This window comes from Dasypus novemcinctus, chromosome 21, assembly GCF_030445035.2.
Source record: "Dasypus novemcinctus isolate mDasNov1 chromosome 21, mDasNov1.1.hap2, whole genome shotgun sequence".
Classification (NCBI taxonomy): Eukaryota; Metazoa; Chordata; class Mammalia; order Cingulata; family Dasypodidae; genus Dasypus; species Dasypus novemcinctus.
In genome coordinates, this window is record NC_080693.1 from 38,328,636 (window position 1) to 38,355,781 (window position 27,146).

The window sequence follows — 27,146 nt, forward strand, 5'->3', positions numbered from 1 at the left end:
GCAAGAGATGTACCAGTGACAAATAATATATAAAACTCTAATTTTGAAATGAACAAGATGAACTGAGGGTTGACCATTAAATAGCACATGGATCCATAGAGAAAGAAATGAATCTACAAACAAAGAAATGTAACCCTAGCACACTATTTGTCTTTGAAGGAGACAATGTCTATAAAATCATAGTAATATAAATGCCAGTTACCAGGTTTCAGTTTTAGAATCAACCAAAGTATAAATGATGGAAATTTTAATATTACAATGTAAAAGTAAAGCTATTGCTGCCAACAGTTCAGAGAGAGCAAAGGGGCAGTGGAGGTAAAAACAGGGGCACTAATATCTTTGACACAGCAGTTGGTCAAGAGGCAGTATCTCAAGTTGGTGGGACATAATAAAGCAATTCTTGGATATTATGGTATTTCATGGATTCTGAGGCCCACTTTTTTTTTTTTTTTAAAGATTTATTTATTTTCCCCCCTTCTCCCGCCCTGCTGTCTTTGCTGTCTGTGTCCATTTGCTTTGCGATCCTCTGTATCCACCCCTCTTTTTGTCTTCTCATCTTTTCTCCTCTAGGATCCACCGGGACCCAATCCTGGGGACCCTCGATGTGGAGAGAGGTGCCCCGTCAGCTGCACCACCACAGTTCTTGGTCTTTGCTGTGCTCTACCCATACTGTCCCCCTCGGCTCCCCCCCTGCTGTGTCACCATCCCGCCGCATGACTCACCTGCGCTGGCACTGGCTCACCGCACAGGCACGCCCTCTCCTCCTTTTATTTTAACCAGGAGACCCCAGGGATCGAACCCAGGCCCTCCCACATGGCAGGCGAAAGCCCCATCACCTGAGCCACATCTGCTCCCTCCACATGGTTTTCAACCTTTACTATTTCTGAAATTGGGATGCTCCTTATTCTTGACAATACTATAAAAGTATGACTGACAGGTTTTTTTAAATAAAAATCTTGGTGCAATATAAAATAATGGTGCATCTTATAATTGATGGTGTCTTAGATTCAAGGATAGAATATTCTGAGTTGCAAAAGTAACTAATAGAACGAAAGAATAATAAAAGTCACAAAAATTGGGAGGGGTGACCAAAGGCACATAAATCAGCAAAGGTCAATAGATATTTTCTAAGTATATACAGAAAAAGCAGTATAAGCACATTGTTCATTTATCTTTTCATTTTAAATCCTCCTATTATTCGACTCTTAGAAACCATGGTGTATTAGTTTCTGGTGGTGGCTCTAACAAATTACTACAAACTTGGGGGCTTAAGAAACAGAAATTTATTCTCTTTAGGGGTCAGAAGTGTGAGATCCACGGGCCCAGCATCCCGCAGGAGGCTCTAGGGGAGAAACCTTCCTTGCCTCTTCCAGGGCAAGCTGCTGGTTTCCTGGCTTGTGATCACGTACTCCAATCTGCCTCCACCTTCACATCATCTTCTCCTCCGTGTATGTGTCTAGTCTCCCTCTGACCTGCTCTTATAAGGACACCTGTGATAGCATTTATATTCAGGGCCCACCTGATAATCCAGGATAATCGCATCATCTCCAGATCCTTAATTTAATTACATCTACAAAGACTCTTTTTCCAGATAAGGCCGCACACACAAGCTCTGGAAGCCGCTGTCAGCCTACCACACAGGGACATGCATTACTTTGATTTTTGTTTTCCAGCATAAATTTTAGGTCATCCTACAGCTTGAAATCTTTCAGTGGCTCCCCATAACTTCCAGTAAATTCAAATGGTATATTGTCTAAAAATGGTCTCTTCACCCAAAGTACAAGCCATCCCAGCTCCAAGAGAATGTATAGAGCAGGGGTTCTTAACAAGGGGTCCATGAGCTTGAATTGAAATTCAAAAAATATTACTCTTGTGGGGATGTGGTGGTGTGGGTGTGATATGTTTATTAAATAACACACAGTATAATGTGGACTTACAAAGGGGTCCGTGGAACAAAAAAGGTTAAGGATCCCTGGTGTAGAGGGATAAAAAGAGGAAATGCATGCAAAGCCCAGCACATAGTTGATTCTCTGTTAGTAATTACCCAGCATCTGAGGCTTTAGAGGACTTGGCCCTGCCTGTTCACCATTCTAACCCTCCTCCAGGGCAGTTCTATGCCCCTTCCTGCCCCCATGCCCAGCCATACGCATGCTTGATCCCTGAACAGTTTCAGCATATCCAACTTCTACTAGAGCACTCTCTCTTCCTTGCCTGCTTTCACCTGGCTAATGCCTCTTTTCTCCCCTTCCTGTGCTTTTCAGCTGTTTCTCTTCCAAAGTTTCCCTGATGGCCTGCCCTTCCCTTCCCGCTGGATTAGCTCTTCCTCCTATGAGCTCACACAGCTCCTGTGTACACAGGACTAGTATAGCACTTAGCCTTTGGAAAGGCATTTGTCTTTTTTTTTTTTTTTTAAAGATTTATTTATTTATTAAACCCCACCCCCACCCCGTTGTCTGTTCTCTGTGTCTATTTTCTGTGTCTTGTTTCTTTGTCCGCTTCTGTTGTCGTCAGCAGCACGGGAAGGGTGGGCGGCGCCATTCCTGGGCAGGCTGCACTTTCTTTCACGCTGGGCGGCTCTCCTTACGGGTGCACTCCTTGCGCGTGGGGCTCCCCTACGCGGGGACACCCCTGCGTGGCATGGCACTCCTTGCGCGCATCAGCACTGCGCATGGGCCAGCTCCACACGGGACAAGGAGGCCCGGGGTTTGAACCACGGACCTCCCATGTGGTAGACGGACGCCCTAACCACTGGGCCAAGTCCGCTTCCCGGCATTTGTCTTTTGATTTGCCTATCTGCCTCATGTGTTATCTTTATGTGTGCAGTGTCTAGCAGAATGGCAAAGAGTAAGAACCTGCATGAGCTAAATAATCACGGGGCCTAACAAGAGTCATCACGGCATCATCAGTAGAGCAAAATCTCTTCTAGGGAAAAGCAGCAAACAAAACCTCTTTTTCCCTCATTATCCAAAAAAGAATTTCTCTGGGGCTGAGGAGGGGCTGGCACAACTGCTACTGTCCCTTCTCTAGAATGCGTACCTGTGTGGACTTGCCCCACTGGCTGCTTCCTACTGTGGGACAGAGGTGAAGCACAATGCCTCTCCCGTGACCTGATGAAGCCCTGTTCCAGCTGCGGCCCAGGGAGTCTGTTAACACTTTATGATTCACAAGTCCAGACCTGTGTCCTCAATGGGAGGGGGCATCTAAAGAGCAAAAACAATGTGATGTTTCGCAAACCCTGTAGGAGGTAATGCTTAAGGAAAAGCCAGCAGTTTGGTGACAAGAAGAAATGGCTGCTTTCTAAATAGTCCCCATATCATTCATACACAGTCCTCTAACCCTTAGAAATAAGGAGTTCCCTAACCCTGGAGGCATCCAAGCAAGTGGACAGCCACTTGGGGAGTGCAGCGAACACAGGAAGCTGGATGAAGTGAGTGCTAGTTTCCTTCCAGTCTGGGATTCCCAGATTATAAATGGTTTATTGGATTATCCGGTGAGAGTTATTTTAAATTTGAGGGCTGCTGTGCCACATGGCCCCAGGGGTGCCCTCCATATCCCAGCTGAGGGGAGAGGCACCTGGTGGAGTGGTGCGCTGTACAGGCCATAGCTGTAAGAGGTGGCCCTGTTAAGTCTTGATTTGGTACTCCCATATACATTAAAGTAATAAGGGCTTGCTTATTTTTATGTGACTGGCTTTTCTGGGTAGATAGCACTGTCCAAATTGTATACATAACTGAATGAAACAGTAATATATTTTAAAGGAATCACCAAACATGAGGAGAACTGGATTGGCCAAAGTTTTGTTATTGGCCATGTCTTAGGACAGTATCCTTGGCAAGTATACTAGCAACCTTCTCCAGTCCCTAGTGCATTTTATTTGGTTAGGTTAAAAATTAAAGATAGGCCAGTAATGCTCAGGAATCCCAGGAAGATATGCCGGATGCCATTTCTAAAAGTCAGTACATTCCCAGGGAGGCAGAAGAGAATCAACTAGATAGTCTTGTATGCCTCATCTCAGTCTGGCAATTGCGCTTGTGAATCTTTATGAAAACAGAAAAGGATCAACACTGGCATGCACAAACTCTTCTACCCTTTATCTTCTATGCTATTCTAAGCACAAAAAACATACCAAAGGACAAGTTAGTCAAATGTCCTACCTTATTAGTTGATCTGGTAAAATACTTGTTAGAACGATAAAATGAATGTTTGGGTCCTCTGTGATCTTTCTCTAAGTTTTCTCTGTTTCTTGTAACAGACATAGACCTGGCCAGCCAGCCTTATACAACCAAGCGAGTCGCCGCTGAGAGGGGAGGGAGGGAGGGAGGAGGCACTGACCCACTTCCAAAGACCCACCAAATCCCTCCGACCTTCCGACTGCTTTCCCCTGAAAGCCCACTGTCCTGAGCCGGCACATCTCTTAAGACAGGGTGGATAAGAAGCTAGGCTGAGGCAAGAGAGAATGGAAGTGAAATTCTGACTCTGCACTTAAGAGCCACGGGTACTTACGGTTTCTCCAGGCCTGTTTCTCCATTTGAAACTGGAGCCATGCCCATCTCATGGCATTATTAGAAGGTTAAGTGAGAAAAGGTAATGTGAGGCATGTGACTCGTGCTAGAACCTAGTAAGCAGCCAATAAGTGGTAGCATATTATTTCCCTTTGTATGGTTCTTTCTGAATTTATTTTATCCCCATTATTAGATTGTAAACACTTTGAGGGATCAAATATTCAATGAACTGAATGGGGAAAAGAATGTGAGAGGAATTCTATTTCCTACCAAGAAGATGTTCCTGGAGAATCACGACCTCTCTCTGGTTAATGGATTGGACCAAGGAGCTATATTATTCTATCAGTCAGATGGTAGATTTTCATTAGTGAAGAGAGTAGGTATGAGAGGTTAATTGTGATACATTCTCACTGGGAAGCATTACCTATCAGCTCAAATATTCCATGCAATTGACCATACATATAACACCCCCAATTTCTGAGGGTATCAAGAATTTTTTTTTTTGGGTTCCATATAACAGTGTCTCTATACTGTAACAATTCACTAGAATGGAAGTAGGATGACATGCTCACCCTCTTTCCTTCTGTTTGTACACTTCAGTCTGTTTCTCTTTTCGAGCTGCTTTCTGAAGGCCTTGGGATACTTGGGGGTGTGGATCTCAAGCCCTGGGTTAGGTTCCTGTTATCAAACGTTTCATTACTTTTGAACCAGGACAAGTTTATAATGGAGACTCATGATGCTTTCATGTTACTCCCAGAATAACAGCCACCGAAGCCTTCCTAGACCACACCGCTGCAGAGTCGAAGTCATGGATCCCCTCCCCTTGGCACACCCCCTTGGTACAGCCAGCCGGCCTGCGTAATGGCCCTCCCTGCGTAGTTATCCATTCTGATGCTGCACTTGGTAGAAATGGTTCTCCCACTATGAGGGCTGAACAGTAGCTCACCACTTTCTGTTTTCTTTTGGAATTCAGTAATGAACTCCTTAAATCACCAACTTGTTGTGACAGGAAGTCATTCAGATGCTGATGCTATTGCCATGGAAACCATCCCTCTGCTGGGAGCTCTGAGTGTCTCTGCTGAGGAGCATTCTGGCTCCATAATTACTGTCACCCCCAAATAACACAAAGCCATCACGGCTGTGAGCAAGTCCAGAAACGGGCACACAGAGGCTCTATTTTGCTTTCGGAAGATGAATCCTTGTTGGCTTTAGTATTTTTAGCACAACATTTTTGCTCTGTACCAGTTGTCTTTTTAATTCCTACATGCTGGCACCTTTCCTAGAGAAGCAGACAAAGGATTTTTTTTGAGGACGGCTGTCAGGGATACTCATTTAAAGAGAAGCTACTGTTTCCCCAAATCTTTGTGCTTCCAAATGTGGAAAAGTGAATTCCTCTGCCATTTAGGAGACATCCCCAAGAAAAGAATCCCAAATTCCATTAGTTCATACCCCTGTTAAACCTAAGGATAGTATTGATAGGTCAGTAATACTTAAATGCAATTTCAAAAATGCAACTCAAAGTACAAGGTGATGTTTATTTTATTACACTTGGGTTATACAGGCAATTGTTGAGCTCCATTACTGAAATTTTAAAATTATTTTAGAACATTCAAAATACTGTGAATCTTTAAAAATAACCAGGGAAGCAGATGTGGCTCAAGTGGTTGAGCTCCCCCCTACCACATGGGAGGTCCCCGGGTTCAGTTTCCAGTGCCTCCTGGAGAAGACAAGCAAGACAGTGAGCTAGCACAATAGGCAGGTGTGGCAAGCTGATGCAACAAGAAGACACAAAGAGGAAAGACTGAAAGACACAACAAAGCAGGGAGCTGAGGTGGCTCAAGAGATTGAGCGCCTCTCTCATAGGAGGTCCCAGGTTTGGTTCCTGGTGCCTTCTAAAGAGAAGATGAGCAGACAGAGAGTACACAGCAAGTGCAAAACAATGGGGTGGGGGTGGGGATGGTGATAAATAAAAATAAATCTTAAAAAAAAACAAAACCAGCATTTATGGACGACCTGACAGTTACCATATGGTATTTTACATTATGTTTATGACTTAATCTACATGAACACCCCTCACTCAAGACAGGTATTTTTATCCCAATTTTACCACTAAGGAATGTGAAGCTCAATGTGACTAGGTAAATTAAATAAATGCTCTTCCATATTGCATATTCTTGAACATGTCACACCTTCTGTGTCCACAGGCATGAAGATGACTTCTGCTGCCTCTGAATCAGAGATGCTCAGAGTAGGAAAGGTCGTTCCGGACTATCTTGCCTAACCAACAACCTCAAGTGATTGGTCTCAGCTTGAGTGTCTCCAGTGATGGAGAATTTACTATAAAGAAAGAGCAGCTCATATTCTAACTGGGATAGCTCAGTTAGAAAGCTCCTCTAAGTTTGTTCCTAACATAAATAAAGAGCAATCACTTTTGGAGCTTGTACCAAGCCCTAAAATCCCTTCTTTCTAGGCTTACCACCCAATAGGTAGTCCTCTAGAATACCTTGTTATGGAAAGGAGAGGAGGGAAGTGAGGAAGTAGCCTAACAAGAAGGGGGTGAGAATTAGGTTAGGACCTGTCTGACCTCAGCAGGAAGATGTTAGCAGATCACTGACTCTATAATTGTTTATCCCTTGGAAAAGAAACCCTTTCCCCAGTGCCAGTGGGAAGATCCTATTTTGGAGGAGACTCTAATGAGGAGATGTCTGACTTTTTATTTGGTGTTACTTATATATACACACATTATACATATGTATATGTGTGTGTATATACATATATATCATTTCCACAAAATACATAACCATTGTTACAAATATAAACATTAAAATTTAGAGATGGGCAGTTAGCAGAGACCCCTGGGCCACCTTCTGAAAATGTTAGCAAGGTCAAAGGAGGGACACGGCACTGACCTGTCAATTTATGAAGTTCTATTCTTAGTGGTCTTAATGTAATTTCTGTTTATGTCAATTATAACTCTAAATACACATTACAAAAGTTGACATTTGAATAGAGCTCACTGTGAGTTAGATGCTGTGCTAGGAGATTTACACCCATAAATGGTCACTTGCGTCTGCCTTAAACTATGAACTCTTTGGTGGCAAGGTCTGTGATATTAGCAGATGTCAATGATCTGTATAACTCTGGCCATATCTCATCAATCCATGTACATCACTTTTCTCATTGGTCAAATGAAGAACATTAATTGCATTATCTACCTTACAGGACTACTGCAAAGTTAAAATGCAAAGTATAAAAGCCCTCTGAAAAGTATAAAGTTCTGTGGAAATGTGCCTAATTCAGTATTTTATGATAGTGAATACTTAAATATAAACAATTTAATGAAAATTTCAATATTAATAAGATAGATCAAATCTCTTTATAATGAATATTTCCATGAAAATAAACTGATTTTCAACCTTTAAGCAAAACAAAATTATATAAACCTTTGTTTACTTCAAGCAGTAGTCAATATAAAAAATTTCAATACTACAGGGTTTTTTCCCTTGGTGTTCACTCTCATGATCTAACCTTTTGCAGAGATTAAAGCAAATTTTCCACAGTTAATCATAGAGGATTACTAAGGCCTCTGTAACAATGCATCATTAAGATTGAGCAAATTACAGACCCAGAGTCCGATGTCTTTATTCTTTGTAAATCTGTTTACTAGGTAATTAAAAAAAGGTACTTGTAAATATATTCTGACTACTTTTAAAAAGTATTTGGAGACACCTACAATAGAAGGAATAGAGAGAATAAAGTGAAGTAATATAAAATAAATCTTTTCATCTAATTTACAGCCATTTGTTCTTAATATTACCTGTGCAATGGGGTTAATCTAGTTATAAATAAGATCTTCTATAGTTTCTGGGAGTGAAAATATTTTGTTCACTATAACTAAACAGTGCTTGCTGCTGCTATCAGGTAATAAATGACTTTGAGGGAGGGGTGTTGTGAAATGATCCCAAATTAAAGGACTCAAAGGGAGTGAACATTAATAGTTCTAGGAAGTAGATTAAATCAATATGAGGCACACACCCAGATCATATATTTTGTCTCCTATGAGATGTAACAGCCAGTTGTATGTAGAGTATGCTCGAAAACCAGGCAAAAGGAAAATGAGTCACTTACAAGAGACCAGAAAGGTTTGGGCTCACTAGCTAGTCAGAGATTCAGCCACATCTTACTCTGTCCTGGTCTCACTTCTCTATACTGAAAACACTACCTTACCTAAATCACAGGAGAGAAATGTTTCTGGGAAATTTACAGTGGACACATTCAGCCTCTTTCACTTTTTCTCCATGGCCCTTACACACACATGTGCACAGACACACATTTAAACACACAAATACACAGATTTTTCAACTCTAAATTACTGTACCTACATCCATGGAAGGGAGAAAAAGCATATTTTTAAAGTTGAAAATCTAAAATCATATCCAGGAGGCTATGGAATGTGCGCAGTATTTTTCTTCAGCAGTCTTACCTCCATAATTATGCTTGACCTAGACTAACATTAAAATATTTTGCTCTTCCGAGAAAACATCAATCAGCATGAGGTTCTATCTTCTCTTGGACCACAGCCAATTATCCTCTCTCTCTCCTGTATTTTCCACTAGAATGACAGCTCCACAGTATATTTGGTACATTGTTGATACTCTTATAAATATTTCTTGAGTGAATTTAATAAGTAAATATTTTCAGTCTCCCCTTCACGGACTATCTACTTTTCCTCAGCCTGCAGGCATGTTCATGAATCCCCAATTAAATAACAAACTGAAAAAGCCACCTGCCCTTTGGTCCCACCCCAAGTGTCCCCAAATGAAATAAACTATCCATAAAGTCAGTGTCCTTCTAACTACTGCCTTCTCTTTCATCACAGATTAGAGTTAAGCTTCCTGAGAGAATAGTTTATATATACTGTCTTCAGTTCTGTACTGCTCTTCTTTAACCTTTGCTCTTTGGCATCCATCCCTCAAAGTACATTGAATATGTTCTCAATAAAGCTACCAATGACTCCTGATTAAGGTCTTATCTTAATATTTCTCTCTCCATCCATCTATCCATCCCTCCATCATCCATCCACCCATCCAAACCATCCTTGTCTCCCTCTCATCCATTAGTTTATTCATCCATCTGCCCTTTACCTCTCTCTCTTCCTTCCATTCATTCATTCATTCCTCTACCCCCTACTTCCCTCCCCTTTGCTTCTGTAAATATATTTCAATGCCTGCTGTGTACTGGGGAATATAGCATTGCAGAAGATAATCTCTGCAGGGGAAGCTCTTTATCTGGTGGAAGATACATCTATATACACTTAAGTATCTTAAACTGGGGTACAAGCTCCCTTGGATACTCAGCAGTGTGCTGGAGTAAATGAAGTCATGGAACAAACAGGGACAATCTTCCTGGAGAATCAGTTTTACTCCATGGAAGTAACTGGAAACATGTGAACAAATTAAAATCAACATATGAACTGGAATGAAAAATGGCATTAGTTTTTTAAATGAAGCATAGAATTTTTAAAAGAAATGCTGTGCTTGTCAAAGCTGTTTGGTATATGGCCCCAGGGAATGTTTAGTTTTCTCTGTTACTAGGAGAACTTCTTTAGAAGAATCTGGAAAGCACTGATGAGCAGGTAACTACCCACACAAGGTGATACATTAGCACAGAGCAAGAACTACAGTGCTGAGGGACCTCCAAGAATGAATGCTACAATTTTTTTGGAAGGATGGACAGGATCGCCTTTCTAGAGTAGGTTACATTTGAAGGAGATCCTGAAAGATGAGTGGCTTACAGGGGGAGAAGATGGGGAATTACATGTACAATTATAAGGTTAAAGGAGTTAGATGTTGACTATTCAGTGAAGAGCCCAGGCATCATGCTAGAAAGTTCCAGTGCTAGAGATTATTTCCCATTCTTTTTCTCTTGGCACCAGTGTCTTCTGGATCTCTTACTTCTCTGCCAATTCCTTAGTTTCCTTTGCTTATTTCTCCTTTTCAACACCCGTCCCCTCACTCCTTGAATTATAGTATTCCCCAGGGTTCCATTATTGACCATGTTCTTCTTCCTATTCTTCACATATGACTTGTTTCATTCACATCCACTGTTTCAACTCCCTTTAAGCAGCTGGCTCCTAAAATTACATTCTCAAGCACAGATCTCCGAACTCTAAACTCCTATTTCTCAATGTGGCTACCCAGACCTGAACTCTCCTATATCCTTTAAAAATGAACATGTCCTAAGTGATCTACACCATCTTCCATTGCTCCTCTCCTCCCTTCCAGGGCTCTGCCTCCCCCAGTCTTTACAGTCTAGGTAAATGGACCATGATTAACCCAGTCACCCAAGTGAAAAACCTGGGAGTCATTAGTTACTCTATTAATCACCTAGAGCCAATCAGACGCTGGCCCTGCCAGCACCCTTCTTAAGCCTCTGGTAAACATGTCTTCTCCTTTAATTCTCCACTGCTACTGCCGGGGCTTGGAGCAGGGCTTCTCAATTAAGCTGGGAATTCCCCCCTTCCCCGTTGTTGAGAATCACTGTGTGTAATGAGAGGTGTTCCTGATGGACATATGCTGTGCAATTCAACTGTGTGGAAGCAGAAAATGGGTTGAGAATCACTGGTGAGACCATATCCCTCTTGGCCAACTATAATACTTGTTCCTCACTCCTTTAAAACAACCCCATAATTCTGCTGGTATCTTTCTAATACAGAAGTTTGATTAAAGATGATCAATTATTTAAATGTATAAAACCATTGAGGAGCAAGAAGGAAATATAAATGAATACTTTCCTGATCTTTGAGTGGGTAAGACTTTTTAAAGCATTAATGCAAAGGCTGAGGGAAAAGAGATTTGACCACATAAAAATGCAGAACTTCTGTAGAACAGTAATATAATTTAAAATCATAAACTGGGAAAATATTTGCAGCATATATATATATAGAGAGAGGGTGAATGGGCTTAATATATAAAGAGTTCTTACAAAGTAGTAATCAAATGAACACACCAATAGAAAAAAGAGGCAAAGGATATGAACATGCAATTCACAAAACAAGTACAAATGACAAGCAGATCCATGGGGAGAATGTTCAATTTCATTTAAGAAATGTAGACTAAAACAATGCCTATACAAAGTTTTTTCTTTGTCAAATTGGTAAATTAAATCAGTGATGAGTATTTGGCATATGAAGCATACCCATCCTTGAGTGGTGGAAGAATAAACTGGTACAAGCTCATTGGAAGCCAATTTAGAAGTATGTATCAAAAGCCTTGAAAATACACATCTTTTAATCCTGCAATTCCATCTGTAGGAATTCTAAGGAAACAATTGTTGATATGAATAAATACATCCCTCTAAGAATAATTATCACAGCATTGTTTATGATGCTGAAAACGGGAACGGTCCCATATGTTCAATAGAAGTGGTTGGATAAATACATTTTGGTTCATTGTTAGCATGAAATACTGCCTAGGTATTAAAAATTGTGCTGGGAAAGAACAGTTAGTGACACAGTAAGATATTTTTAGAATGTTTGTTCTGTGTTGTTAAGTGAAAAATAGCAATTACAAAATAGCATGTACAGAAAACTTTCATTTTCAGAAAAAATATGTGTTTGTATGCAAAGAAGATATAAAAACGTTAACAATGGTTAAATTATGCGCTTATGGATATTCCCCCTTCAGTTGTGCTTGTCTGTATTTTCCAAAATTTCCACAGATAGTTACTTGTGTTATCAGAATAAATATTTTTAACGAGAAACATAAAATTTCCCTGTTTTGGCTCTCTGTCTGCTGGATAAAGACCAAATCTCTTTGCTACACATACTAGGCCTGTCATAATTTGGCTCCTCCTCTGCTTTCCAGCATGGGAAGCGCTTCCTGATGCGAATCCCCTATTTGTGGCCCACTGAGTCATGTGCAGTTCCACGGAGCTCAGTTGTGTTGTTCCACACCCTTGCCTGCAATTGCCACACCCTTCCTCAAGCCTCTCCTTTCCCTCTGCTGCACTCACAGGTATGTTCAATTCCTCATTCTTCTAAGCGGTCCATCTCTCCAACTTCTGGTCTTTATCCAATTCCTCAAGCTCATCAGGCTCTTTCTGCCTTTGTACCAACCATTTCTTCTGCCTGGATTGATCTTTACATACTCCTTTTCATCTTTCAAGCCTTACATTAAATGTTAGCTCCTCATTTAGCCTTCTCCAGTCACTCTATCCAAAACAGGTCATCTTTTAATTCTCCGTCTCAATACTCTGTTTATTTCTTCTTAGGGCTTATAAAAATATACAATTATTTTCTTTCATGGGTCTTTACATGTTTGCCCCACTGGAATGAAGTTTCAGGAAGACAGGGACTGCGACCTGTCTAATCCAGGGCTGCATACACGGTCAGCACACATAGTTATTTAGAGAAGGCACGAATGATGGAAAGATCAACCGTAAGTCTTCCTCTGTGTTCACAGGGAACTGTGGACATGCATCTCCAGTAACCTTTCGCTCCCTATGTTTTTCTGCCTGCACTGCAATGATTAGTTTACAGCTGTTCCCCCCAATGGACTGTAGGTGCTCTCAGACATAGCCTGCGTACTGCCGTCAAAGCTGGGTGCATTCTAGGTGTGCTCCAGATGAATGGATGAGTCGGGCGCCTCAGTGGCTCCAAGTGGGTGGAGGAAACCACTCTGGGATTAAGCAGTTGCTACGACTCATGGAGGTGATTAAACGCTGCCTATAGGTCAACCTCAGCTCACATAAATCCATTATAAACCAGGGAAGGCATGGGCTTTGTGGCTACAAGAGTTTTAACTATGTTTTTAAACTGATTTATGCCCTTAGCAAAGAACTCTTGACTAATTCCTAAATTTCAAATAAATGGACAATAGTAAGTCTAACATTAAGACCATGGAATTAAAGGAAAAACATGAGTACTGTAGTGCTGTGGGGTCTGTCAGAAATGGCAATTGTGCTAAATTCCTTAATCTAAGGAATTTATAGGTTCCTTTTAGACCAAAAAAAAAAAAAAAACAAAAAACAGGGAAATCACCCCAATTAAGCCAGCTTAAAAATGAATGGTTCAATTTAGTTACGCTGAGTATAGAGAATGGTTAGGGATTTGTAGGAGACTACGTCGACTGTAAGCTTTCAGCACCGTCAGGATTACTTGGGAATACCGTCAGCCTTGCACGCCGCGGTCTCAGTTCTGCCTTGAGAAGGGAGGCCAAACTGCATCAGGCCTGAGCTGTTCTGCTGGTCTAGTTTTGGGTCAGAAAACTTTTTCTGTAAAGGGCCAGAGAGTAAATATTTCAGCTTTGTGGGCCACATACAATCTCTGTCACAACAACTCAATTCAGCCTTCAGCCACTGTAGCATGAAAGCAGCTACAGACAATATGTAAATGAGTGGGCATGGCTGTGTTCTAATAAAGCTTTATTTGTGGACACTGGATATGGACATTGTCAAGTGTCATGACATCTGTAGAGCCAGCTGTGGGTCAACAGAATGAAACATTCTGAGGGGCAGGGCCCTGATCTGTGAAGAGTAAGTTCCAACACTGTGTGCACAGGCACAATAGAAGCAACTTGTTCTGAGCACCACTAGGTTACAAAACAACTACCGGCACTAGACAGTTAATATTTAATTTCAGATGGATCAGCAGGGAAAGAGTTTGCTCTCAGAAGAGTGTTCTTTGAAGCCTGATTAAAAGTGTTTTACTTCACACTTCATGGAAGCACATTATATTAGTCCTTTTTCACTGCAAGATAAACAGAAAATAAGTAATAAGCTGCTATCATCACAGGCTCACACCTGTGGTTTGGAAACAGCAAATAAACCACTCTCCATTCAAGGGCTCACTGTCAGATAACACAACTACTAACAAGAAAAGAATTCAGAAATGTTCTTTCTTTTGAGAGAAAAAGCTTTCTTCCACAATCTCGCTCATTTTGCAATAGAATGAATTCCCAGGGAGATGAGAGGAAGTAGAGGTCATTTATGAGGTCCTCTCTTCTGCCCTTTCATTTTCTATTTTAAAATGTGCTTCCATTCTAACAATTTCACTCCTTCTGCTTTGAATAATGCCAGTATTTTACATCTGAGAGACCGGATAGTCCAGGGGTTTAGAGCAAAGATGCTGGAGCCAGATGCCTGGGGTACTTGTCCATAACTAATTAGCTGTGGCCTTGAGCAAGGTCCTTTACCTCTCTGGGCCCGTTTCTTCCTATAAAATGGGGATAAAAGAGAACCCAGCTCCTAGAGTTTTTGTTGAGGCTTACACGGGTACGAGTTAATGTGTACAGTGGTTTGAATAGAACTTAGCACGGAGTAAGTACTAGATAAATGCTATTTTTATTATTATCTGCATGTGTTTACCAAGCATCTTAGCACACATGTGCACAGGCATACACACATGCACACACACAATTTAAATTTGATTCTGACACTGATAACATATTATTCCCTTTACATAAATGAAAGAACTAAGGTTCAGTGGTTCAAGGCCATTCATCTAGGAAGCCCAGGTTGAAGATGATTCTTCTGAATTTAAGTTGAATCTAATTTTTGTTGTTGTTATATATAAAATCAAAGGCTTCTTAATTACTGAATGGGATTTTGAATTTCCTGATTGCCTGCTGGGGAAGTTCTTTAAAGAAAAGTTTATATAAAAAAGGTAAAAGAAAAAAAAGAAAACAACCACACACACATACTTTCAATCCATGTACAATAGGGATATCAGTTTCTGAAGTTGTCTATTTTTCTCGTATGCTTTATTGCCATTACCTTTATCACATCTCATTATTTCCATCCCTGACACTCTTTTTATATGGTCATAACTTCTTTCTCTTTCTATTGATATCACCTATCATTGATTTCTTAAAATTTAAATATATTATATTCACCTTCAGTCATGGAACTTTAAAAGAAGGGTTTCTTGACTTTTCAGTCTCACTTTTTATATTTATCAATGTTGTGCTGTTGTAATGCAGCAAGAGAGTAGTAATCCTATGGCAGCAAGAGAGTAGTAATCCTATGGCACCTATTACGGGTTGAATTGTGCTCCTAACAAGATACATTGAAGTCCTAATCCCTGGTACATGTGAATATGACCTTATTTGGAATTAGAATCTTCACAGATGTAGTCAAGGTTAGATGAGGTTGTATTGAATTAGAGTGGGCCTTAATCTAATATGACTGGTTTTCTTATAAGAAGAGAAGAGACAGATACAGACCCATGGGGAGAAGACCATGCGAAGACGAGGCTGGAACGATGCATTTACCAGCCACAGAACTCTGCTGGCAAACACCAGAAGCCACAGGAGGCAAGGAAGCCTTCTCCCCTACAGGTTTTAGGGGGAGTATGGCCCTGCCAACACCTTGTTTTATTGTTTTAAGCCACCGAGTTTGTGGTACTTTGCTATGATAGCTCTAGGAAGCTGGTGCAGCACTCCTCATGTGACTGCAAAACAGTGTTTGTAAAACTGAATATGCCTATGTTAAAATTAAACTATTTTTAGAGAATAACCTAGTCACCTCTTTTGGCATAAATACGGTTATTGATTCATAAGGCCATGGAAGGTCATCAGATACAGTTTCTAGAATTTATAAGTATGGCTGAGACAAAGCTAAACTAAACAGTAGTATTCCAGGAAAGCTGTGGCTAGAAAGAAAGGTATGTAATGGAGATTTTTGAATTGAAAAAAAATTAATACCCAGAGAGATGCAACTAAAATAAATGATCCATGATATTAAACTTGTATACAAAAAGTTAAAATTCTGACTCATTATATCATAAGCACTCCCCTTTGACATCATAAAGTTTGTAAATAATTGTTAATGATCTCAAAAATATCATTATATGCCTATACCATTATTTACTTAGATATTCCTCTAATGTTTCAGTTGTTTACAATTTTTCACTATTTATACGTAATAGCTCTATGTGTCTTTACATAAAAATTTTTGTCCACATTTATAATTATTTTCTTGGCATATATTTCTCAAAAGGAAATTGTTAGGGCAAAGGCTATGAGCATTAAAAAGTTAGTAATTACACATGCCTCTTCTGTTACTTTTACTGGACCTGTAGTTGGCACTGGGGTTGGTGTATACTCAGGAGACCTGAATCTCTGGACTGTCCATGTGACAACCAGCAGACTTGCAACTCCTACCCTCTGGTTTATTGGACTTAGCCCAGCCAGCTAACAGGGAGGTGAAGAAGGTCAACCACCACACCAGGGAGCCAAGAGTGCCTACAACTGCAAGCAGGAGAACTGCATCCATTATCCATGTGGAATCTATGCCCCCTCTTGATATAGAGGTGGAGTGGACATAACTGTCCCAGGGTCCACAGGATGGAGGAATAGAGTATGGACTAGAGTGGACTTACTGATATTCTACTATGGAACAACTGTGATTAGTAACGGGAGAAATTGTAGCACTGATATGGAGAAAGTGGCCATGGTAGCTGCTGAGGGTAGGGAGAAGGAAGAAGAGATATGATGTGGGGGCATTTTCAGGACTTGGTGTTGTCCTGAGTGGTAGTGCAGGAACATATGCTGGACACTGTATGTCCTGTCATGGCCCACTAGGTGGACTGGGGGAGAGTGTAAACTACAATATAAACCATTATCCATATGGTACAGTAGTGCTCCAAAATGTTTTCACCAAATGCAATTAATGTCCCATGATGACGAAAGAGGTTGTTGATGTGGGAGGAGTGGGGTGAGGGGGGGTAGGGGGTACATGGGGACCTTATATTTTTTTAATGTAACATTTAAAAATTTATATGTATAGGAAAAAAAAAAGAGTAATATGGGGAGCAGATTTAGCTCAAGTGGTTGAATGCCTGCTTTCCATATATGAGGTCCCAGGTATGATCTCCGGTACCTCCTAAAAACAAAACAAAACAAAACAAATCAGTTATATTTATTTTTTCTGTCTGATTCTAAATGTACAGCATAAGCCTTTAAATAACTACTACTAACATTTTATTGGATTTCCTTTCAGTTTTTTTTAAAGGCAGGAACATTTTAAAGGCTTCTGATTTATATTTTCAAATGGTTTTCCAGATTTGTGTCAATTATCTCTCAGCAGCACTGTATCATTGCAGAATCTTGCAGCATTCTCACCAATGCAGAATATTACCATTGGAAAACAAACTATGCTACTTGAAGGAAAAGTAATATTTTATTGTCTTGTTAGCATCCTTGCTTATTAATGAGGCTGAAATTTTTTTTCAAATGTTTGATAAGCATTTGTATATCTTTTTGGTGATTTGTTCATTTTCTTTGCTATAACTGGTATTTCTAAATACATAATAATGAATTAGTAGAGGATGAGTTTAATGTAAAGCCCGAATGTATGTGCCTTGGCACATGCATTTGAATAACAGTGGGAAGCATTTCAAACTGAATAATGAGCAATATAGTGTAGGTCTGCTTTATACAGGAGGAGCTAAAAAGTCACCTGGTGCCTCCTCTGTCCTCCCCCTTTTCCCTCCATTGCACACACAACATTCAATCATACCTTAAACAACTATGCATTGGTTTAAGAGGAGCTACCAAATATTTGATTTAATGTGTTTGGTGTTTTAACTTCTTTTTTAGCTAAGTATGACGAATAATTTGGTTTACTATGATTCTTGCTAGGCTAAAGCATACATGGAAATATAGAAGTAGCAAGAGATAATGAGATGCAACAACAATTAACATCTACTTTGCTTACCTTTATTTGTAAAAATTGATTGTTGCCTACAGCCTGCACATTACTGACTGGGAGATAATTTGCACAAGACTTCTACCATTACACTACTGCTTCCAGTGACCTGGGCAGTGTCCTTGCTCCTGGAGCTCCTGTTTGCAGCTGGAGGCATAAGCAGAACCCTGGGGGACAAACCAGAGGCTCCTCCCCCTTCTCCCTTTTCTTTCCCTTCATGATGTGGTCAAAATGGGCTGAGAAGGGAGCTGTCACCTAGCAGGCAGTTTTCTTATCCTCTCTCTGAAGTTTCTAATTACTCACAAAAATCTGTGCACGAAGCTGACATCAGCTTCCTTCACAACTTCACATAGAAAATCTTGGTCAGCACGTGTCCCTTTCCTTTCTAAGCCTATATCCTATTCTCAGCAATAGTCATTATGTAGCTGTGCCGTCAGGGCTCTAGTGTAGTGTGAAAGGCAGGACCAACTCCACGTCCTCCCTCCCTCCACCATAGCCACCAATCTCCTACCTGCCTTCCTTTAATATTTACTTAGTTTTTCCTATGCTAGGTGTTATGGGTGACTGGCCTATATATGTATATTTTATGTATATAACAAGTTCTCTTATCTCAGTGAACTTATAGTTGAACGGGGGAGGTAAACTAAGTATGAAGATAATTATAAAATAAGAAAGTAATAATTGCCACAGGAGATAATGAGAGTCATGAAGTCTGTTTTATATAGTTCCGCTTTTGGCCCTTAATTTAAGGAGTCATCTAAGAGTCACAGCCTTGGGTATTTACAGGAGAGAGTGTAAGAAATGACTCCCCAGTAATGCTTATCCATCGTTTTGCTGTTACTGTTACAAAGGGCAATAGATGGTAACTAGAATTTCACAATTATACAAAATAGTCCATCACCCTTGCTGATAACTCTTACATTTCATAATGTGTACAGCTAGAAATAATTTCATGATCTAGAAAATACTCTCATATGCTAAACCTGTTCCTTAAAGAGAAGAATCTTGTAGCAGCAGCAGGCCTCTTGGCAGCACCCACTTTTACAAAGTTGCTCCTACCACCATCTCCTGAGCCTCACCTGCTGGACCCTGGGGATGTGGCCATCTGGGAGTGGCAGCTCAGATTCTGAAATCTGTTCAACCCTTTAGCTCAAGCCTCTGCTTTGCCACCTCTGTCCCCAACAGCAGCCATTCCTAATCTGGCCAGTGGCTAAACAATGGTCACCAGCAAACACTCTCAAGCAATGACTTTTACGAGGGTTGTGTGAACAGGAGTCCAGAATCCAAAGTTGATTCTATGCTCATATTTCAGAGTGTGATTCTAACTAGGATCGCACACATTTGGTGATAAGAAATTCATCTCCAGCTTCATAAAAAACATTTATTCAACACAGAGTTATGAACCTCTAGAATGGGGATAGAGAGGTAGAGAGGAAAGGCACAGCCCTTTCATGGGACTCACAACATGCTGGAAACGAGACATGTTGGTAAGAAATCACACAAAAATTAATTACAACTGGGGCATTATGAGGGAAAAACACACGCTATGCAAAGACAATAACATGAGGACTTAGACTTGTTTGGGGAGGGGGCCAGGGAAAGGCTTCTGTGGGGAAGTAGCATATAAACTGAAACCTGAAAAGTATGTGGGGGTAAGGGGATAAGGAGTTCCTAGGAGAGGGTACAAAACCCAAAAAGTGTTTGAGGTAGGTAGTGAGGGGTACAGCTTGTTTGAGGAAGCAAAGGGAAGCCGGTGTGGCTGTGGAGAGTGCAGTGAGGAGAGGAGGCTGCATGAGCATAATGGAATACTGGGAAAGGGTAAGAAACCGAGAGGGGGAGTTAATATAAACTGAGAAGAAAAAGAGAGAAGATCTCAATTAGGGTGTTTGTCTAAGCATCCCAAGGACAGGAACCCTAGTGCTGGGAACATGGCTTAGCGAGTAATATGTGCTCAAAACACATACATGGAATGAATGAATAAATGTACGGGAAGGAAACTGTGCTGTAATAATCATGATGACAGCAATAATGAAAGTAGCCCCATTAATGGAGCTCCGACTGTGTGCCCCACACTGTGCTTGGTGCTTGGATGCATTATCCCAAATCCAACCAAGATGTAAAAGCAGGTGTTATCATCTTCACTTTACTGATGAGGACATAAGTCGACCAAGGTTAACATCCAAGGCCACTCACCCAATAAATGGCAGAGGTGGATGTGAACGCAGGCAGGTGTCCCCCAAGGTCTGTGCTCTCACTGCCACGCAATGCTTCTTCTCAAGCCTGAACATGGAAGTAACTGGAGCTCCAGCCTTGGCCAGGCCCTTCAAGATTACTTGGCCACTGTGGGGTCTCATTCTGTTCTCAAGTCAGAGCACCTAGGAAGGGCATATGTGCACGAGAGGCGGGTGATCCTGGAAGTCCACACAAGGGGTATTTTACCGAATGCTCTGTGGAATAGGGCTGTGGCTGGCTAGTGCAGTGGTGTTGATGAAGCCACTGTTACAGTTTCAGGCTCCATATCCAATTAACTCAGCTCTGTGGCTTAGAGACTACGCCCCAATCCAAGTCATCTGTCTCAGAGATGCACTTGCTAGTTTCAGTAAAGAGACTTAGACGTGTGGGTGGCTAGGTAAAACCTGTTTGTAAGACCAGGAAAGCAATTCACAAGGCATGTCCTAATAATGGTCCGTAGCAGCTTCCTCCAAGAATACACAACCCTCTGATCCAAACCTGAGTGAACAGAGCTCATCTATATTGCTAAGACCTTTTCCCCAGAAATAGTGTCAAGAACTTTTCCCCCCAAGTGTTTCTTAGAATCTTTTCTATACCTCTGATATACAGTTTCTTTCTTTTTTTTTTTTAAAAGCAAGTTGGCAGATAGGATTACTTCTGAAAATTACTAAGAACTTGAAAGACTGAGACACATTCAGAGCATCTACACAACTTTGATACAGTTCAAAAAATTAGAGAGACAAGGACATTCCTAGAAATTCCACTTAGGCAAGTTGTATTCAGAATATGGTTAGTTATCAAGGCAACTGATGTCTAATTCTACTTCTCTTTATGTGGAAAGATTTGTTCTGCCTCTCATCTCTTCTCTCTGCAAATTGTCTTCCTCATGGTTTCTGGATTTATCTTTCCAAAACACAGATCAGATTAGCTCACTGGCTTTATGTAACCTACCAGACCTCTTTGCATAGTGTGTAAGTAAGGTGACCACGTGGTTTGTCTGCCGGTGGCATTCCTGCCAGTAAAAGGTGGCAGCTCCATCAGTTATTATGTTGGGGCAGGAGGCATAAACCAGGACTATTCTTGGAAACTAGGACCTATGTTTTCCCTCATAGGAGAGGCATGACAATCTCAACTGAACCCATATTTTCTGACCCTTCTCTCATAAAGATCAACCACTGAGAAGTACCTGTCCTTCCCTGGTTACACTCTGTGCTTTCTTTCATGTTCTGGACGGAAAATTCATGCCTCTAAACAAGCTCAAAAAGCAGTTTTGTTTACTTTCCAAGGAGAATTAGGGGTCCTGCCTCTATGCTCCCACGCGCCTTTAATATAAATACAGGACTTACTGATTCTCATTATTTGTTTTTATTTATTGCCCTCTGTAGACTGTGAGCTCCTCAAGGTCAGGGGATTTAAACCATCCCTATGGCTAGAAGAGTGTCTGCTATGCCATAAGTGCTAAATAAATGCTAGTTGATATTGAGTAAATAAAGTCTATGATTAGATGATCTGGTACCTTTTAAATAAATACATCGTGATCTGTGTCACAGATAAATGTTTACATCCAATGTGTTTTATTTCAGAGGCACTGACTGTCCTGGTATCATAGAAACTTCAGCTGATTTCCATGTAAGTGAGCATATGGAAAATGTAATATTTATATGAGCAATCTGTTTCTTAGTGGTGAATACAGTAACGGGCATATTTCACGTCCATTGTTCACTGGGGATAGTATTGCTCTAGGCTAAAACACTAAACCTGGCAAGTAGTGACTAATCTGGGAAGTGGTCTGAGTTACACTGGGCCTAAGAGTGGCAGAAGCCTCCTAGACTCTAACTCATCTGTGGTGCTCTAAAAACTCATGACAAATTCTGTCTTAGCGTCTGCTGCAGAGAAGACACTGTGTGAAATTCTTGTGCGGCGATTCCCCATCAAACCTGTTTCTTACGATGGTGAACACCCAAGGGAAGTGAAAGGAAATTCCTCCACCTGAGACTGAAAAATGCCACCTCCCCGGATGAGCAATGGAGCACACGCCCAGTGGCATGAATTCCCTGTTGCAGTGAAGTTTTCCCTCTCCCAAAGCATTACTCTTGGTGTGATGAGCCATGACTGGTAAACTCTTTTATCTAGGTAAATCTGAATTTCCAGTTACTTTAAAGTCAGGAAGTCAACGCAACTCAGTAGTCATCCTCCTATGACAGCTTTTCAACTGCTGTTGATCTTTAGACAGAAAATAAGATCAACGAATAAAGGAGAGATAAAAGGTCAGAGGATGAGTATGTGAAGACATCACAGGGTGAGTAGCTGGATGGTGAGAACTGCTTCTCACAGTTACTAAGAACGAGAAGAAACCGCAGTGGAGGGACTTTCGGTGAGAAATAGGACAACATTTCCTGGGAGCAATGTCTAAGGCCATTAAATAAATCACCAAGGGAGCTTGTGAAAAAATATACTGGAGGTCTTTAAAAATAGAGCAGTTACTGAGAAGTCAGGAGTGAGTTCTGTTTACATCTGACCATGTCCTGGAGGGCTGGTATGCTGAAGTCCTCTCTCCTCATCCCATCTCCCGGTGTTCCACCCTCACCACATGTCAGGGAAGGGTGAACAGAACACAGACCCAGAGGGGCCTCAAGAAGTTATCTGATCTGCTCCCTATCGACGATACAAGCTTCCTACTTTTAGGTATTGCTAAGTATAAAAATGTTATATATTAGTTTCTGTCAAAATATTGTTCTTATATTTGACCAAACTTCCTTGGTATAATTTAAAAGCAGTGCATGGGGCACAAAATAGTTTCCTCATATCAATCCTTATGTATGTTTAGCTAAGTTAGGGTCATCACACTTTTTAATGCTCTTCTAGCACTTTTCATATTTTCAAAGCTAAGGTAAAGTCCAAGAGAATTTTTAAAACTGGGTGAGATCCTAGATTCTATAATGCAAAGTTTTGGGGTCTTGAGAATTAAACTTAATATCAAAGAGTTAGGGATGGAACCTGGATGGATTCTTAACAGGATCCTGTTTTTAACAAACATATCCCAGAGGTGTCTATTAATGCTTTAAGTAATCTTCCATGCTCTCATATAAGCCACCCAGTGCACAGATCTGTGGCTGGCGAGTAGAAGGTAGGGGAAAGAAGTAAGATTAGCTTTAGCCCAAAGCCAGAGAAAGGGTAAGTTCCAGCATGGAAAAGAGCCTGGGGGAAAAAAGGTTGGGGAGAAGTCACAGCAACAAATAGGCGTAGAGGGTGGAGGGAAAAGTAAAAAAAAAAACCACACACACAAGAGAATTTCTCTTATCTGAAAATAACTTAGTACAGGGCTAGGGTAAGACGCCTTAAAAGGGTCTCTAATCATTCTTGAGAGAGCAGGTGAATTAGTGAGAAAGTATGCACATGGCTTGCAGGGCTGGAGAGAGAATCAGAAGGCAAGGAGGGAAAAAACTGAGCTGAGAGAACAGGCGTGCTAAGGTAGGTAGGTGGGAGAAGGAAATTGTGTTAGCAGGTGAGTGGTCAGTGAAATGACCACAGATTCCTGGTTAATATATTTATTTCAAATCTTCCATATGGCTGTGCCCTCAGTTGTAACTTTCTAGGAGTCTGTTCCCATTTCTCTGTTGTTCCTACTCTTTTCTGCTTGCTCAGACTGGTTCTATATCTTCCCATCCCTTCCTGGAACTCTCGATTCCATTACACTTGCTGAAAGGTCTCAAAAAATGGAAAATTCTGGTGGGGATCTGGATGGGAATTCCTTGTTTTCTAGAATATGGTAGAGAACAGGGACTAGGGTTAAATTAGGAAAGCTAAAACTTACTCAAGTCAAGAAGGGAACTGACAACTAACCTTTCCTTTTGACTCTGAGTAGCATACCACCACCACCTCCCAAGAGATTTTTAAATGGAAATTTCTTGGCATTGTTTTGAAGAAATAAGACTTTATCCCTTTCCCCCTTCCATGCTCAGTTAATCTAAAAAAATAAAAAATTATGTCCAGAAAATCTGATTTTATGGAGGTAATAAAAAATTTTTTTTTTAGATTTTTATTTTATTTCTCTCCCCTCCCCTGCCCCCACCCCCCCCACCCAGTTGTCTGCTTTCTGTGTCCATTTGCTGTGCATTCTTCTGTGTCCGCTTATGTTCTTGTCAGTGGCACCAGGAATCTGCGTTTCCCTTTTGTGGTGTCATCTTGCTGCATCAGCTCTCTGTGTGTGTGGCGCCATTCCTGGGCAGGCTGTACTTTCTTCACACTGGGCGGCTCTCCTTATGGGGTGCACTCCTTGCACATGGGGCTCCCCTACAGGGGGAACACCCCTGCGTGGCATGGCACTCCTTGCGTACATCAGCATTGTGCGTGGGCCAGCTTATCACATGGGTCAGGAGGCCCTGGGTTTGAATCCTGGTCCTCCCATGTGGTAGGCGGACGCCCTATCCATTGAGCCAAATCCGTTTCCGGGTAATAAAAATTTAGCCTTTTACTTTTTAGTAAAGTAACCCAAGCAGAGGACTGAGAAAAATTAAAAGCCACAGTCCCTTCACCCAGCATTCCCTTCTTCCTTGCTGGTTTTGTTTCTATTTTTAGTTCTTTTGACGGTTACCTCCAATTGCTAAATAAGATGCTTATACTATATTTTCTTAATATGTCATCTTTAGATGTTATCTACTAAATTCCTTTTGTGGCAGCTCTAGACATATCTCCTCTCCCCTTCACATTTATAACAATAATAAATATAGTCATATCACTTTTGATGATTTCTTACACTAAATATGTATACTTTATTTTTGTTCCTTCAATAAGAAACTCTATTGCTTTACCCCTCATTTGTAGGGTGAGGAATACAGCACATCTCCACCTTCCTTTTAGCACTTCAACTTCTTTCCCAACTCCCAACTTCTGTCAGTTGAACTCTACTCTTATATTGTTAACATTGAGAGAACTTCTTCTGTAACATCTCCAACACTCAACTTTTGATTTTAGCTCCAAAAGGCGCTCCTTTCCCAAGCATCCCCGTCAGTGATACTGCCCCTGTTGACCCACGTGCTTGGGCCAGAAACTAGCCTCTCCTTCCCTTTCCTCCTACCTCCAATTTACTACTAAGTCCTGTCATCTCCACCTTGAAAATACATTCTCACCATCTTTATCGCTAAAATGCGAGTGCAAGCCATCACACCGTCTCTCTCCAAGGTCAGCCACACTCTTGACCCCTATAGTCCAACCTCCACAAAGTGGTCAAAATGATTTTTCTGAAACGTAAATTTTCTGAAGTATAGATCAGATCCTATCACTCCACTTGCTGAAAAATGGGCTCCCATAGCAATCCCTTCCACCACGTGGCCCAGGCTACCTCTAACTCCTATGGCTCTCTGCTCCATTTACTCTGCTCCAGCTAGCCTAGCCCTTATCCTTTGACTGTCACAACTTCTGTTTTAGGGCCTTGGTTCTTCTGCTTGGTAGCACCTCAGATCTTTTCCTTCTTGCCATTTACAACTTAGTTGAACCCTCGGAGAGGTCCTATCTCTAGTAATGCTGCATCATACCATCCCATTTTATCTTCTTCATATCACTCAAGACATTATCTTATTTATATGTGTTATATGTGTCACATATAAATGTGAGCTCTTTGAAAGTTATTTTGTTTACTGCCCATTTATCCCAAGCACCCAGAACACTGCCTGGCACAATGCTAATAAAGGCAAAATAGTGACTATTAATAATTCACTGTTCTGAAACCATAATTAAGGCTTCTATGCTTTGGCTAAGATTATTTTTAAAAGCTGGAAGTCAAGCAGTGTCATATTACTGTGACATATAATTATTATCCACTACTTAAATAATGTCCCAAAATATGTTCTCTCTTAAATGCTTTTTTCTTGGAATTTATAATTGCTTCTTTTCATTAATGTCTAGCTGTTTATGGATAGAATAAAATCCCTTGAATCCACTCCTGCTCCCTTCACAGGTATGGTTCACTGATTATTCTTTAAGTCATAGCTACCATTCTAGGACTTGAATTCTCTCTGATTTGGATCAATTATCTGTTGGCTCTCATGTCTTTCTCTTTCTTTTTTCAGTACCTTAGTTTGCTGGAGTATTATATCCTCAGGAAACTTCCCAAGAAAGGGTGTGTGAAAAGTTTCTGCTTGCTTAACAAATTTTTCTCGTTTTAGTTTTTTAACCTCACATTTGATTGATGGTTTGGTCGTGTACAGAATTATAGGTTGAAAATTATTTTCTCTCAGTATTTTAAAGACAATTTTCCACTGGCTTTTAGCAGCCAGTAAAAGTGAAGAGAATTCACATACAGATACATATTTAGGTATAATTTCAAGCCCGACTAAGACTTTTTGTAAAAGACATATGTAAATATTGACAAAGACTACTTAGACTGATGCATACAAGATGAAATTTTGTGAAGCTACCTAATATTAAAGAACTGAAGTAATTTGAATTATGTTCGGTACAGAGATTCAATTTTATTTCTTTCAAATACAGTCTCTTCACAAATTCTTCCAGTGATCAGGCTAAATACTTTCCTGCAGTCTTTTTCTAATAATTTTTCTTAGCAAACTTATTCACAGATTTTTTTTAAAAGGAGGTACCAGGAATTGAACCTAGGACCTTGTACATGGGAAGCAGGTGCTCAACCACGGAGTTACAGCGGCTCCCCCAATGAGATTTGGGTTTTTTCATTTGTAGGAAGTACTGGCG

At 40.7% G+C, this 27,146-nt stretch overlaps 1 protein-coding gene across 5 annotated transcripts in view; it reads right to left on the reverse strand.

Annotated features, from left to right (window-relative positions):
* Positions 1-27,146, reverse strand: part of MYO1D (myosin ID) — a 367,466-nt gene that overhangs the window by 44,123 nt on the left and 296,197 nt on the right. For 2 of the 5 annotated variants that reach the window (XM_071210496.1, XM_071210493.1), the window contains exon 22: positions 17,141-17,384. The exons of 2 other annotated variants lie outside the window; for them this stretch is intronic. In XM_071210496.1, the coding sequence (XP_071066597.1) occupies positions 17,156-17,384 (229 nt within the window). In that variant the 3' untranslated portion in view covers positions 17,141-17,155. Of the gene's footprint in view, positions 1-17,140; positions 17,385-20,544; positions 20,585-27,146 lie in introns of those variants that run through there. One more of the 5 variants, XM_071210495.1, reaches the window with a different exon arrangement.